The 13,173-nt window shown below is 41.2% G+C and overlaps 2 protein-coding genes across 2 annotated transcripts; both read right to left on the reverse strand.

Moving 5' to 3' along the window:
* Positions 1–677: 677 nt before the first annotated feature.
* On the reverse strand, positions 678–5,996 carry PTP4A1 (protein tyrosine phosphatase 4A1). The gene is made up of 5 exons (XM_083857022.1): positions 5,861–5,996; positions 4,280–4,372; positions 3,762–3,892; positions 2,079–2,153; positions 678–1,004 (listed from the first exon to the last, which is right to left on the reverse strand). Exons 1-5 carry the CDS (start codon positions 5,963–5,965, stop codon positions 887–889), a joined length of 522 nt encoding a protein of 173 aa, XP_083713148.1. The 5' UTR covers positions 5,966–5,996; the 3' UTR covers positions 678–886.
* Positions 5,997–6,315: 319 nt separating this feature from the next.
* LOC310907131 (uncharacterized protein) lies at positions 6,316–12,946 on the reverse strand (the record flags this gene model as incomplete). Its single annotated transcript, XM_083857023.1, has 2 exons — positions 6,316–6,411; positions 12,908–12,946. The coding sequence occupies 2 exons, from the start codon at positions 12,944–12,946 to the stop codon at positions 6,316–6,318; spliced, it is 135 nt and encodes a 44-aa protein (XP_083713149.1).
* Positions 12,947–13,173: the final 227 nt, after the last annotated feature.

Genomic DNA, 13,173 nt, shown 5'->3' on the forward strand with positions numbered 1-13,173 from the left:
CTACGTTTTAAAAAAATATTTACTAAAGTAAAGGGCATATTCTATACTTCCTGCACAAGACAAAGGCAACATTTTACTAGAAATATTAAATAGCCCCTCCCAACCTTTTCAGGCCCTCTGTTAAGTTGCACATGAAGTGCCAACATTAATTTTACTGTAAGGCTTTTTGTCTGGAGACATTAAAGACTTGTGTGCTTCTGTACAATTTCAAAGATCTTCTACATGAATAACCAGAGTAATGACTTGTAATATGGAGAGGAGGTTCAGGTAACGGAAAAGTACAGATGCAGGGGTAAAAAGTTGTTGGAATTCATAGTATTAAAAAGACAGACTGTGCAAATCCTGATAATTCTAGTGCGATTGTGGGAGACAAAACATACAGTGAGCAGGCAAGACTACTTTAGAGGCCATATTCTTCAATATTGAAATGACTGTAGAAAAAAAGATAGTAAGGTCCAGATAAGCTGGTAGTTCTCACATCATCAGAACTATGCTCATTTTAAGGAAAAACACGTAGCTGATATGCTGGGTATTTTGGCACCTAATCTCTCTACAGATTGATTTATTTTAGTACCCCAATTTTTAGTAGTTGAAACTAGGTCAGTAAGACTCAATGGCATGATTAAAGGATATTTGATCTGATAATTAACGAACAAGGAGACAGCTCAGAAACAGGGTACAGCAAAAACATTTACTGGGTCTCCAAATAGACAGATATTTATCTAAACATAGAAGTTGCATTTCTACTAAGCCTTTAGCCTAATAAATACTCCTAAGGAAGCTTCCTTTACTACTAAAAAATACCAGACTGATGTCTCTGGCATGCAGTCTGCTTAATTCTAGTTTCCATCCTTTATTCCCTAGAAGTACTCTAGGCCGTTGAGCTTTACTGAATACAACAATTATTTCGGTGACCATTGGAGTCTTTAAAGCGCAGACGCATCTTGGGGCGGTATTTCTCCAAGTACAGAAGTTGCTTGCTGTTGAAAGCTCCACGCCGCTTCCTAAATGAAAAAAAAAAAAAAAAAAAAAAAAGACAGATTTGAAACAGAACATTAATCTACTGCCCAGTGAAATAATATCACCAACCAGAGAAAAATATTTTTAGGTCACTTAAAAAAGCCACCTTCAAGTCAAGGCTGTAACCAAAGTAGGGATAATTGGAAGTTAAGTGCCAGGAAAGAGGGTGGTAGCTTCCTTTCACAAACACCTCACTGGACCACATGTTCAAAGGAGTACTTTGCATTTTAGACTGTGTTCTAGCCTATGATAAACAAAAGCCAGAGATTTTACATTAACATCTTTAGACAAAACTTCAAGAGGAAGCTGCAGAGAAAATGCAAGATGGTCTTCCTGAGAACTGAAGTTATTCATTCTCTTACTTAAAATAATTATGAAGAATAAAACAATAGTAAGAAAGTACATAAACATTTAAAGTCCCCATAAGAAGATGCTGAACAGAAATTGAGCTTTGTTTTCTCAAACAGTGTGTATGTGAAAAAAGGTACATGTTGACTGACTGTATGCACTATGTACCTGGCTTCCTATTCCTCATTTCATATACAACCAGTGCAAGCTGAGTTTAATTCTTCAAAGGCCTGGCAATTATGCAAGAAGTATTTTGTCATTGTTTATAATGGATGCAGCTTCTTTTAACTATAGCTGAAACCTGAGAAATTAAAACACTCAGACTAAAACTTAGTAATGTATGTAAAGCCTTCAGTAGACCACCAAAAAAGACAAAGCCTTTCATATGTAAAATAAATAAAGAGAACGCTGCAAATCTAACTGAAAGTTAGGGTGGTTGTTAATGTGTTGTTTTTTTGTTTGTTTGTTTTAACCTCCTTAAGTAATTATGTATGGATTCTGGTTTCAACAGAAAAATACCCATTCCACAGTTCCAAGTCCTACCACACTGACTGCATGCAGTACAATTTCAGATGTACTAAATTAGATACCTTACAAATAAAAAAAAGGCATCAAAGAAAAGAACAACATTCAGAATTTCCTCTACTGGGCAAGGACGTTATCAACATCCTGAATTCTTACGAACAGCTACACATTAGTGTCACACTTACTGTCTTATGAACTGCACTGCATCTTCATACTTCATTCCACATTCTATCAGTGCAAGAGCAACTAAGACTGGAGCTCTGGTTCAAAAAAAAAAATCAGTTTAGCTTTTGTCAAAGCATACTCAGAAAAACAATTTACTTTGTTTTTTGCATATATTATGTTTCTTAGCTGGGAAAGCAGAAAAGGCAGAAGGTATATCTACATTCACTGAGACATAAAATCACCTGGTTTTGAGTTAGCCATTCTCATTAAAGAGGCGTTCAAATTAACTCTGGTCAACCTTAGCTTCATTCATCTGGCTTTAAGTATAGGGGAGCACAACAGAAATAAAATGCAACTAATCTTTAACCATTTGTTTCAAATCAATTGATTCTGAGGAAGGGTTGCGTATGGGTTTTTCTTCTCCAAAATGAATCATCATTATAAGCAGTCAAGATGCCAAACCAGAAGTCAGAAGAGGGGTTGAGTTCAGTGAGAACTGACAAATCCTAGAATTAGTGTTGCAAGTTTTGGGAACAGATGTAATCCACTTGCTACTGCACCACCCTGAGGATTTCCTTGTTTGCCATGGTGTTCCTCCTCTCACAGGATCAATTTTCAGTTACAAAAGCTTGACTTAAATCAAACTCAAATGCCTTAGCCATTTATGACTCAACCCCAAAAAACCACAAGATAAAACCTCATGTCACACACTAGCAAGAGACTTGTGCATGTAGTAGCAACTTTAAGTGGTTTTTTATGTTCAGGGATTTAAAAGAAAACTTACATGACAGAAATCTAGGACCGTTTTTTCAACTAATTAACTGTCCTGTTTTGAGGAAAAACCAACCAGTATCATTCTAAGCAGCAGAAGAGGACTTGGTTTTGGAAACATTCATCACTACAGTGAACTTTGTTATGTATGAAGCCAATGCAGGGGGTAAGTCAGGCTTATGGACAAGACCAGAAACCTCCATTTTTTATTGGGCAATGCTGAAATCCATGGCTAGAATATAGCAACTCCTTTCTGAACAGCTCTAGTTCCCAGGTAGTCTAGAACAGCAGAAAAAAACATTATTTTCTCACAACTGTTGGAAGTCTATTCAAGACAGTGGCAGCAGACAGAAGGAACAGGACTAAGAGGAGAATGTTTAGCATTATCCCTAAAAATTTTCATGCCACTTTTAGAAATGAGACAAACAGCTTTAGGACTTTGGAAAATACTTTTCATCCCCCAGAGAGGTGATGGACGAAAGCTGGTCTGGATGTACCAGAACCACCCACTTGTTTGGGGTTACTAGTTACAGTGCCCTTGGTTCAAGGAGGCTGGCAATACTGCTGAAAGGGAGATGGAAAGAAAGCAGGCAAGTCACAAAAACCCAAATCCATTAGGGAAAAAACAGACAAAAAAAATCTCAATGGGGCACTCATCAATATATTCAGGACAAGAATATACTTGTTAACTTAATTCTGTAGACTTTGTGAGAGCTGTGACCGAAGCATCATGTCTTGACCTAAACATCTTTAATAAATACATACAACAGTTTCCTGCTATCTTAACTACTTTTAAAGGTGAGGTTGTTCCAATACAGGATACATGACTATTTTACATTTGCCTCTAATAAACTTTCGGACTAGATCTTAACAAGTGTGACCACTGTTCAACAAATGATGACTGTTCAACAAATCATTAAAACTTCACCCACCTTCCAAGACCAGCAACACAGTGAACAGCAATACAACAACCAGGTTCTTCACGAAATTTAACTTTAAGGAGGTTTAGCCAATCATCAACAATCTGGTTGGATGGTGGAGCACCGTCGTCAAAGGGCCAGTCCTAGAACACAGAACAAATATAAAAAGACAGAATTCTTGTAAGCTGTATGTATAGGCAAAAAAAAAAAAAAAAAAGAGTGGACACAAGGGACAAAGAGTTGACAGCTGAGGAATTCACCCAAACCTACAATTTTCTAATAGTCTAACTATTGCATATAATATTACAAATATATTCCTCTCAATCACTTTTCATTGATCACATGATTTAGCTCAAAACTGAACTTTTTTCCTGACAAGAAAAGATGTCTCCACATCTTTTTCCTCCATCAGTTACTGGAATACACTCATAAAATTAGTAAGGTGGTGTCAAATAATCTTTTTTGGGGGGAAGGGGGTAGAGTGAAGAGGTAAATATGTTGGTTTTGAAGTCTGCTTCTACACTACTTACCAAAACCTGAATGCCTTCTTTTTCCACCGGAGCAGTGTCATAAGTAGCTTCACACACTCTCACCACTGTGGTGACACCGTATTTCTTAAGTTCCTAGGGAGTGAAAAAAAAAATAATGCTGTAAGAGTAAACTAGCTTCACTTACCATTTAATTCTTTTGATAAGCTAACTTTGTAACTAATTCCAAAATTTTCAGTAGCAAAACTCATGCAAATGCTTGCCATCCTGCCAACATAGAAAGCTGAAATGACTAAAAAGTTGTGTGCTACTGCCAGATACTTTAGGCTTTTCTGCAAACATAGTCTTATGTACAGGCTAAGTTTTGTTATGTTGAATCAGACATTTTTTTTTTTTTAAATCACATTCTGATAAATATTGATGAATCAAGTAGTCCATCTCCAAAAGATCATTCATTTTAAAGGAACCTGAAGCTTCCTGGTTTGCAAAGCTACATACTTCACTAAAGTATTCTGAGCAAAGTTCAAATCTTCCCCCTCTCTGTCTCTGCTAAAAACAGGTTTGTTAGACTACTTACTATTAAGAGTTACAAGCACAGGACAATAAATTATTCCAGTTCCTGAGTTGTCATGACACAATTTAGCTTTCCATTTTGCTATTACCCTACATTAAAAAAAAAAAAAAAAAGCAATCCTTCATTCTCCCTGCAGCAAATATCATTCACACTGTAACTGTCACATAATGACTGAAGCATAGCCTAAGTCTACCTGATCTACTTGTGAGAATATAAAGGCAAGCAAATGTTATGTCACTCTGTTTCCTGTAAATAATCCTGTACCAAATGCAGAATTGAGCTGTAGTACGGCTAGAATCTTGCTGAGGGACTTTGCAAACTTGGACCTTCCCACAAAGTAGCTGTGCAAGGAACTTACTAGCATACCTACACACTTTATACAACCACGTACTTTATAGTTCCAACATGCTAAATACGTGGTTTAAATGATAAATTCAGAACTAGCAATATACGCCAAGCCCCTTTAGTCAGTAGCATGTACTAAAGCAGCTCTGGGTGCAGAGTAAGCCTATTGCCACAAATTTCACTCAAGTAAACACTATGACACAGAGGATCCTCTTAAGCTACACTAAAACCATGATCTGCTAATAGTGAAGGAAGCTAGGCAGTAAAAGCATATTGCAACCCTGTTATTAGTTCCTAAGGTTCTGACTCACAATATGTATCACTATGCAGGAAGTGCAATGAAATGTTACACCACTTCAGCCCAATCTGAATGTCAGCACCTACCACTAAGAGATGTTTGTATTGTTCTACACATAACTCTCCTAGGTAATTCCTGTTTTCAGACCTAAACACTGTACTTAATGTACCATGTACTAGTATAATTATTACTTCACTCTCAGAATTACATTTGTGAAGGCCGAAGTGTATGTCTGCAGATCTTCAAAGCACAGCACCAGTACTTGGAAAGAAAAATCAATATACAGTCTCAGAATCTTCTCACATGGCTTTTGCAGCAGTTATCAGCAAGTAAAGGAAATCAGAAATATAGTATGCTGTCCAGGGATTAAAAAAATACATCAGTAAGAATTCTGTACCAGCCTTACCTCTATAAATTTGTTTAAGGTTGCATTGGTTGGATTATGTGTGATCAGGAATCTCATGTTCTTGTAGGTGATTTCCACAGGAGCTGGGCGGTTCATTCGGGCCATATTGATTTACTTAAACATGCAACAAGATTATGAAAGGATAAAAAAAAAATTCTAATACAGAAGTGATGTAGAGAAACTGAAGTCTACTTCACTATACTCCACGTGAAATTCTCAGTGCTTGGAAGTATGAGGTTGGGAGCAATGGAAAATGAAATGAACCTCCTAACAAGAAGCAGCAATTCTTCAATCCAGTAATACTGAGGCAAAAGAAAGGCAGTGCACTGAGGTTTACCCCATCCAGGTCTGAATTCCGTTGTTAAATGCTCTGCCAATTTCAATTCAACACTTCTTATCCTGGTCAACCACTCTTAGGGGGGCTTCTTGGTGGAGTAGTAATGGATTTCTACAGTTCACTTGTCTGCATAGAGGTCGTGCTGTGCCTGGCAGTAGTCTCCACTGCCCTTCAGAAACTCCATAAATGTGTGACCAAGAACACCACAGAACTGCTGTAAAGAGAGGGAGGAAAAACCATAATGAGTATAGGTGAAACAAAGTTATAAGACATCACACTTTATAAAATGAAAAAATAAAAAACAGAGCAACTAAGCAGTTTCATGAGAATTAAGTTTGTGTAGGAATCCTGTTACCTTTCTTAGCATAGATTACTAGAAAACAAATACATTTACTTATTAGAAAGTTTCCATGTAGGGTTTTTGCAACACCAAATCCTGTAATGTATTAAAATACCAATTTCAGATGTGTTAAACACAGCAACAAGTTTTAAGAACCCCAGTATTTATAAAGAGAATAGTTCTTCAGGATACTCATACAAATGCCTATTCCATTTTGAATTGAGAAACAACACAACAACTACTTAAGTTACAGAAAAAATGCACCTGACTCTAATAGAAGGCTTTGAAAGCAAATGCAGACTTTGTGGCCTAACAATACAATGTTTTGTTGAACAGAGGCTTTTGAGGCACACAGATTTCTAACTACGGAACATTTCACACACTAAAGACAACCTTCACGTGCTTTAAGTCTTTTTACACCATGACTTCATTAATATACTAGAAAGCAGTAATGGTCTAGGTAAAAACATACATAGGCAAGTTTATTAACAGGCCATTCCTGTCCATTGCTGCTCAGCAATGGTAAATTTATATATATAATTACTGCAAGAAACAACCAGGAATTAAAATAGCAAATTAACTGCTCCAAGTTGTGTATTTATTTGCAGATGTTGCAAACGAATCACAGATACTTGCTTTTATGCACCATAAAACCCTTACAGCAGATGGCGTTTTGTGCCCAGCTACTCTACCAGTATTACTGCTTATACCTGTCTAGGGAACAGGAGGAAAGAAGAGGGAAGTTCTGTTTTCCAAAAGAGACGTAGAAGTTGAACCACATGTCCACTAAATATACTTTGGTGTTAGAGAGAAACATAATCCTACAAATATTTAGCAGGAAAAGTTATTTCTGTTGATCAGTCAATCTATTTTTTTGTTTTCAGACAGCTTCCTGATAGGATTTTTAATGTGCAGGTTAATTTACAGGCATGACTTGCAAACAAACAAACAAACAAAACAAAGAAACACACAATAAAACCCTAACCTGCCAACAAACAGGAGAATGAACTTAACAGAAAGAAACTACAATGAGAATTTCACATCCATGTTGCTGCCACTCCAGAGATACTACCACCACCTGGTAGTGATGTAGACTGTAGGATTAAGTTTGCCAGCTGCTTGTAAAAAAAGCGACTTCAGTATTTACCTTTAACAACTGGAGAGAGAGCAAGAATTCTAAATATAACAGGCATGGAAAAGGGTAAGAAGCATCCTCTTAAGTCAAAGGTCAACAAAGTAACAGGAACCAAAAGAATTCAGACTCGGAAGAACTCCAAGATTCATCATCTGACTCACCAGCCATGCCCTATCAAGGTGGCAGGTGTGCATTTAAAACCCTTCTAGGACCAGATCTAGGGAACAGCTAAAATAGCAACTGAAAAAAGGAACTGAAAGTAACTTATTTAAAGTCATTTTCAATTAGTTTAAGACGCAGAACAGCAAAAAGGGACAGGACGGCTTTAAGCAGATACAGCTCCACAAGGTCTTGTGCTGCTTTTTTGCACTGCACTGGCAGATCTTGTATCGATCTCTTTGTAAGACTGCTGACAAGAATCAGACAGACCCTTGCCCTGTTAAAGGATGTGAGGGAGAGATGGCTGTCACAAACACAAACACATGCAAATGAGCTTGAGGACAAAGAATGGAGTTATTAGGGTGAAAAACTTTCAATTGGCAAAACACAGATTTTGGGGAGAAAAGAACATTTAACACATCACCATATCAGGGCAGGTAGGACGAAAGAAATAATCAGGTTTCATCCAGTCCTCTAGGCAGGCTGCCCTCAGTCTGCAAGTAGGAGTATTCAAGATACCAGACAAACCAGTAAACACAGAAAAGGGTAGGCAACAATTAGTTAAGTGAAAAATTCTTATTTTTAATGCAGATTGCTAATGACATCTCAGAAACTGGGTGCACAGTTCAAATTCTTATACAAAGCAGAAGCAAGTAGATTATGCAATGTTACATTTGAGTTCCATGTGTTATTAACCCTTACAAAGGAATTAATTTTGTTAATTAGTGACTTAACAGTCAGTATTAGACACATCAGAACCTCAGTAATTCACACATCTAAGGACCTAACCAAGCATGTACTTAAGCCTCACTGTTTGCCTCGGCAACTACTGCTGCCACACTACAGAGGACCAAAGCTCACATTTTCCTTTGATGTGAATGCCATGACTTCTCACCAACACTCGCAGGAAAGTTTCACAGGCAGATCAACTCCTTTAGGCAGCAACACACTGTACTATCCCAAGACAACTTTGCCAACCTAGTTTTGTTCTGTTCTGGGAGTCAAATAAAAATTAAAGATGAGTATACATGGGCATGCTGTTTCTGTTAAGCAGTTAAGCCAGAGTACAAGGCTCCATCCACCTTCAGCAAAAAAAACTGGAAGATGAGAGATCAGCTATAAAGAGCGTTGCAGTAATTATTATGACCTCAGGCTTTGAAGGAACTCAAATGATATCATGAGCTTTCCAAAGGCCTGGAAATACAGCTTTAAAATAACTATATTGTCTCATAGTTTTGGTAGGAAAGCTATCAAAACAGTCAAGACAGTGCATGAAAGCAGTAAGTTGCATAAATGAAATTCAAACACGTAGTATTAAAGGCAGAAGGTTCTTTAGCAGAGTAACACCAACCCATTGTTTGTACCATCAAGTTGGGTACCCCAGCATGTTCCTTTCAATTTACGTATAAATTTTCCTTGAGAAAATTTAACACTTAAGGATTTTGGTAAAAGTAGCAGTTTCCACCCCAACAGAAAGCCCAACATTTAGACCACCAAAATAAACTTGGAAAACAAAACCAGGGTAAATATGCCAGGACCACCTATTGAGAAGAGGTAATCTGTCCATTATAGCTGCATTAATTACGATTGTATGCTCTACTACAGTTCAAGCTAGGAGAACTTAGAGAATAGTCTGTTCAAGCAGAAGGAAGGCATCTTGAAAAGGAAGGCTTGAATTCAATCCCTTCTCTGGGACAGAAAGCTGAAGTACCTGTCATCAGTAACAAGCAGATTAACAGATTGTTTATTTGGGGTTTGAAACAACCACTCATGTCTGACAAAAATGGTTTACAGAAGTAATCTATTAGTTCATTATTGATACGGGAAAGCGGAGAGGTGCAAGGTTATCCCACGCTGTTGACAGTCTGGTTCACAACTCAGTAGCATCTTGAAAAGCATACAAACAAAAGCACTTGTAAATACATTTATATGACACTTTACCTTCAGAAAATGTTCAAGATGGCTCATGGCTGCTCAATCCACCTGCTCACAGACTGGAAACATTTATACCCAGAACCAAATGCGTGGTCTCACATTCTTTTAAGTCAAACCTGACAAGCACTCATCTCCTGAAACCACAGGACTAAAACTAGAGAATGAAAATAAACTATGTTTCACAACAATTTGAGAACACCTGCAAGGAAGTTCATTGTTCTAACTTACTACCAGACAAAAAAGATACTGAATGAAAAATATTTCCAAATTCTCTTACTATTCAAGGCCTCAGTAGCAACTGCCAAAGCAGACAGGGAAGAGTGGGAGGGTAAGGAGTACAAACTGTGAAGCCATTACACAAGGTAGAGGCACACCTTCATAAAAGTACTCTTGACAAGATGCACCTCCTATCTACTGGGCACATAAATACCTGATATCCACAGTGAAAACACTGACCATTTTGGCCCATGAAAAGCAACCCATTGCCTATGAAAATACATTCATATCTCACCAACGGGAAGGGAGAATCCAAAGGTTTATCATAAATTTGTTGTGACATGCTCTATGCCGGAAGGATATTCTTGTGGTTCAAGTATGCAGTGAAGGGGGAAGAAAAAATTATCTCAAAACTTCCTGTATAACAAGTCAATGCAACTTTGAGAGATGATGAAACTGAGACCATGTGATTTAGTTCAAAGTTCTTCTGCTCTGGACCACAAAAACAACATGCAAAGAAGCTTAAACAGATATTGGAAAAAATTAGACATCGCAGAAACCAATCCATCTCCTTGTCTAGCAATTCCTCCTGAGTTTCTAAAAGCAAGGCATCTCCAAATGACTTAACACTGTCACTTCAACAGCACACTACATAAATCCTGTCAGTCCATTAAAAAACTATTCCATTATGTTTTAGGAAATAACATGAGAAATATAGCACATACGGTAAAAAATGTCTGCATGCATTTAATTGAGTTTAATTAAGCCATGAATACCTAACAAAAAGTTGCAACTGAGAAGAAAGCAGTAAGGAGTTCCATTTAACACAGAAACATTTCTTGTATGATCCAAGAGATTGAGTTTTAATTTTTTGAAGAACGTGACAATCTGTTGTTTATAGTTCAGTAATACCCATATCTGGGTCTTCTGGTTAATGTTTAAAGCAAGTTATTGCTTACAGTCAGCCTACACGCTGGGACAGATCCGGCATTCTTATGTGGTGTGTATTTTGTCAGAACAGGAAAGTTTCACTTGATAGAAGTTACTAGACAAGGCTAATTTCTATTTATTAACCATCTTACTGACACGTTTAGTTTCAGTAGGACAATGAAATCCCATTGCCTTGGCTCATGCTATATCTGTCACACATTTTTATTTCTCATATTTCCTCTCACGGCTGTGCAATTTCTGTATCACCTCTTCCACACTTTCCCCCTGAATCAACTCTGTTTCTCTAAGACAATTTCAAAACCCTTCGCTGTTCCATCATTGGAATAATATGAGCTGACATTTAGGTGTAATCTTCAGGTTTCTTGATTTGGCAGTTTTATGACATTACAAAGAGACAGGGTTCATACTTCTGAGTCACTGCTTTCGAAAGACTCAGCAGATGCAGGTAGACATATTGGAAAGTTGTCTCCAGCAGAAATAAGAAAACACCAGATTACAGGACCTTTATGTCATCAAAACTGTACAACTGTCAGCTCATAATACTTGCTATGTGCACAGCTGGCTACCTGTGACCAAACAATCCTGCTTCTATTGTCCTAGACGACTTGATTTTGTTAATTCTTTGTCTTTCTCGCTTCCCTGCTTTTAGAGGGCATACTACCACCAGCAAGCTGTGCATTGTTTGATTTTTTTCTGCTTAAATACACACTGTGCTCTGTAGTCACAGATGTTACGAAGCACAGTCACCGAAATTACGAGGTGAATTAAAAAAGGAAGACAAACCAAAAACCGGCAAGCAAAACCTCCCAAAGCTGAACTGTGATCCACCTCCAGAAGGAAATGCCTCCCTTGAAAATTCAGACAGCAAGGTCTTGAAAGCAGTTTCGGTCAAAACTAAGGTATTTGACTGTATTCGGGAGCTTTTTAAGGCTTAAGGCAGATTGTTACCGAAACATCCGCTTCAACGTGTACTTAATGACTCGTCTTCGGACTTTTCCTGCCGAACAATGCCGGCTGCACATCCGAGTTCGGGCATACCCCACCTCTACTGCAATAGAGCTCATTTTGGAAAGGACTCACGTCCTCGCTCGCAGCCGGCACCGACTCCCCGCCCGAGCACGGCGGAGACAAAGCAGCCGCCGGCCGCCCTGGCCCCGGCCGCCTCCGCGCACGTGGGGCCGCGGCGGGGGGCGAGCGCCGGCCGCGGGAGCCAAGCCTGGCAACCGGCCTGGCAGCCAGCCGCCTGCAGGCAAGCCTGGGCACGCCCGGACCGCCCCGGGCTACGGCCGCCCCGCAGCCGCTCCCGGCCAGGCCGTCCCAGTCTCTCCCCGGCACGGAGACACCGTCCCGGCCGTGACAGCGCCCCGCGGGCCAGGCCGGGCCGTCGCCCCGACTGCGGCGGTCACGGGTTCGCATCACGCCTCGATCAGGCTCCCGACGCGGAGCCATCTTGTCCCCCGGAGCCGCCGCCCGGCTCGGCTTCCCCCCGGCAGGGGGCTCCCGGCGCGGCCCAGGGCGCGGAGCTCCGGCCGCGCTGCCCTTCCCGGCGGGCGGCCCAGCACGGCCCGGCGGGGAAAAGGCCGGGCTGGCATGCGGGGCAAGCGGCAGCCGAGCTCACAAAGCCGCTTTGTGCCAAGCTGGGCCGCCCAGGAGCCGCGGAGAGATCGCCACCTCCTCCTTTCTAGGTGGACGAGGGGCGGCAGCAGGCGGGCGCAGGAGAGGGGCGCCGGCGGGCAGGGAGGGAGGCCGAGACGTGCCGCAGCCGGGCGGGCTCGGCTCCCCAGCGGCCCGGCCCAGCCCGGCCCGCCCGTCGGGAGCCGCAGCCCGGCGCCTCGAGAAGCCGCCCGCAGCCGGCGCGGAGCGGGCGACAGAACAAAGAGACAACATGGAGGAGATGGGGGAGGAGAGGCGCGGTAGCCGGGAGGCCACCGGGGCGAGGGGCCGGGGCAGGGGGCGCGGGCGGGCGGCACTCACAGGAATATGGTTACTCATTGAAGACTGTAGCCTGATCATACAGCCGGGGTGCGGGCGCCACCGCCGGGGGCAGGAGGAGCAGAACTAGGAGGAGGAAGAGGAGGAGGCGCTGGAGGCCGCGGAGCTGCCGGCGGGGGTTCGGCGGCGGCGGCGGCGCGGGGAAGGACCATACAGCGGCTGCGGCGGGCGGGCGGCTCTGCGGGCGGCGCCGGGCGGACGCGGCTGCACCAGGAGCGACACTCGGCGCCGCCTCCCGCACGAGCGTC

The sequence above is a fragment of the Zosterops lateralis genome (assembly GCF_965231275.1).
Source record: "Zosterops lateralis genome assembly, chromosome: 3".
In the NCBI taxonomy this organism is placed as follows: Eukaryota; Metazoa; Chordata; class Aves; order Passeriformes; family Zosteropidae; genus Zosterops; species Zosterops lateralis.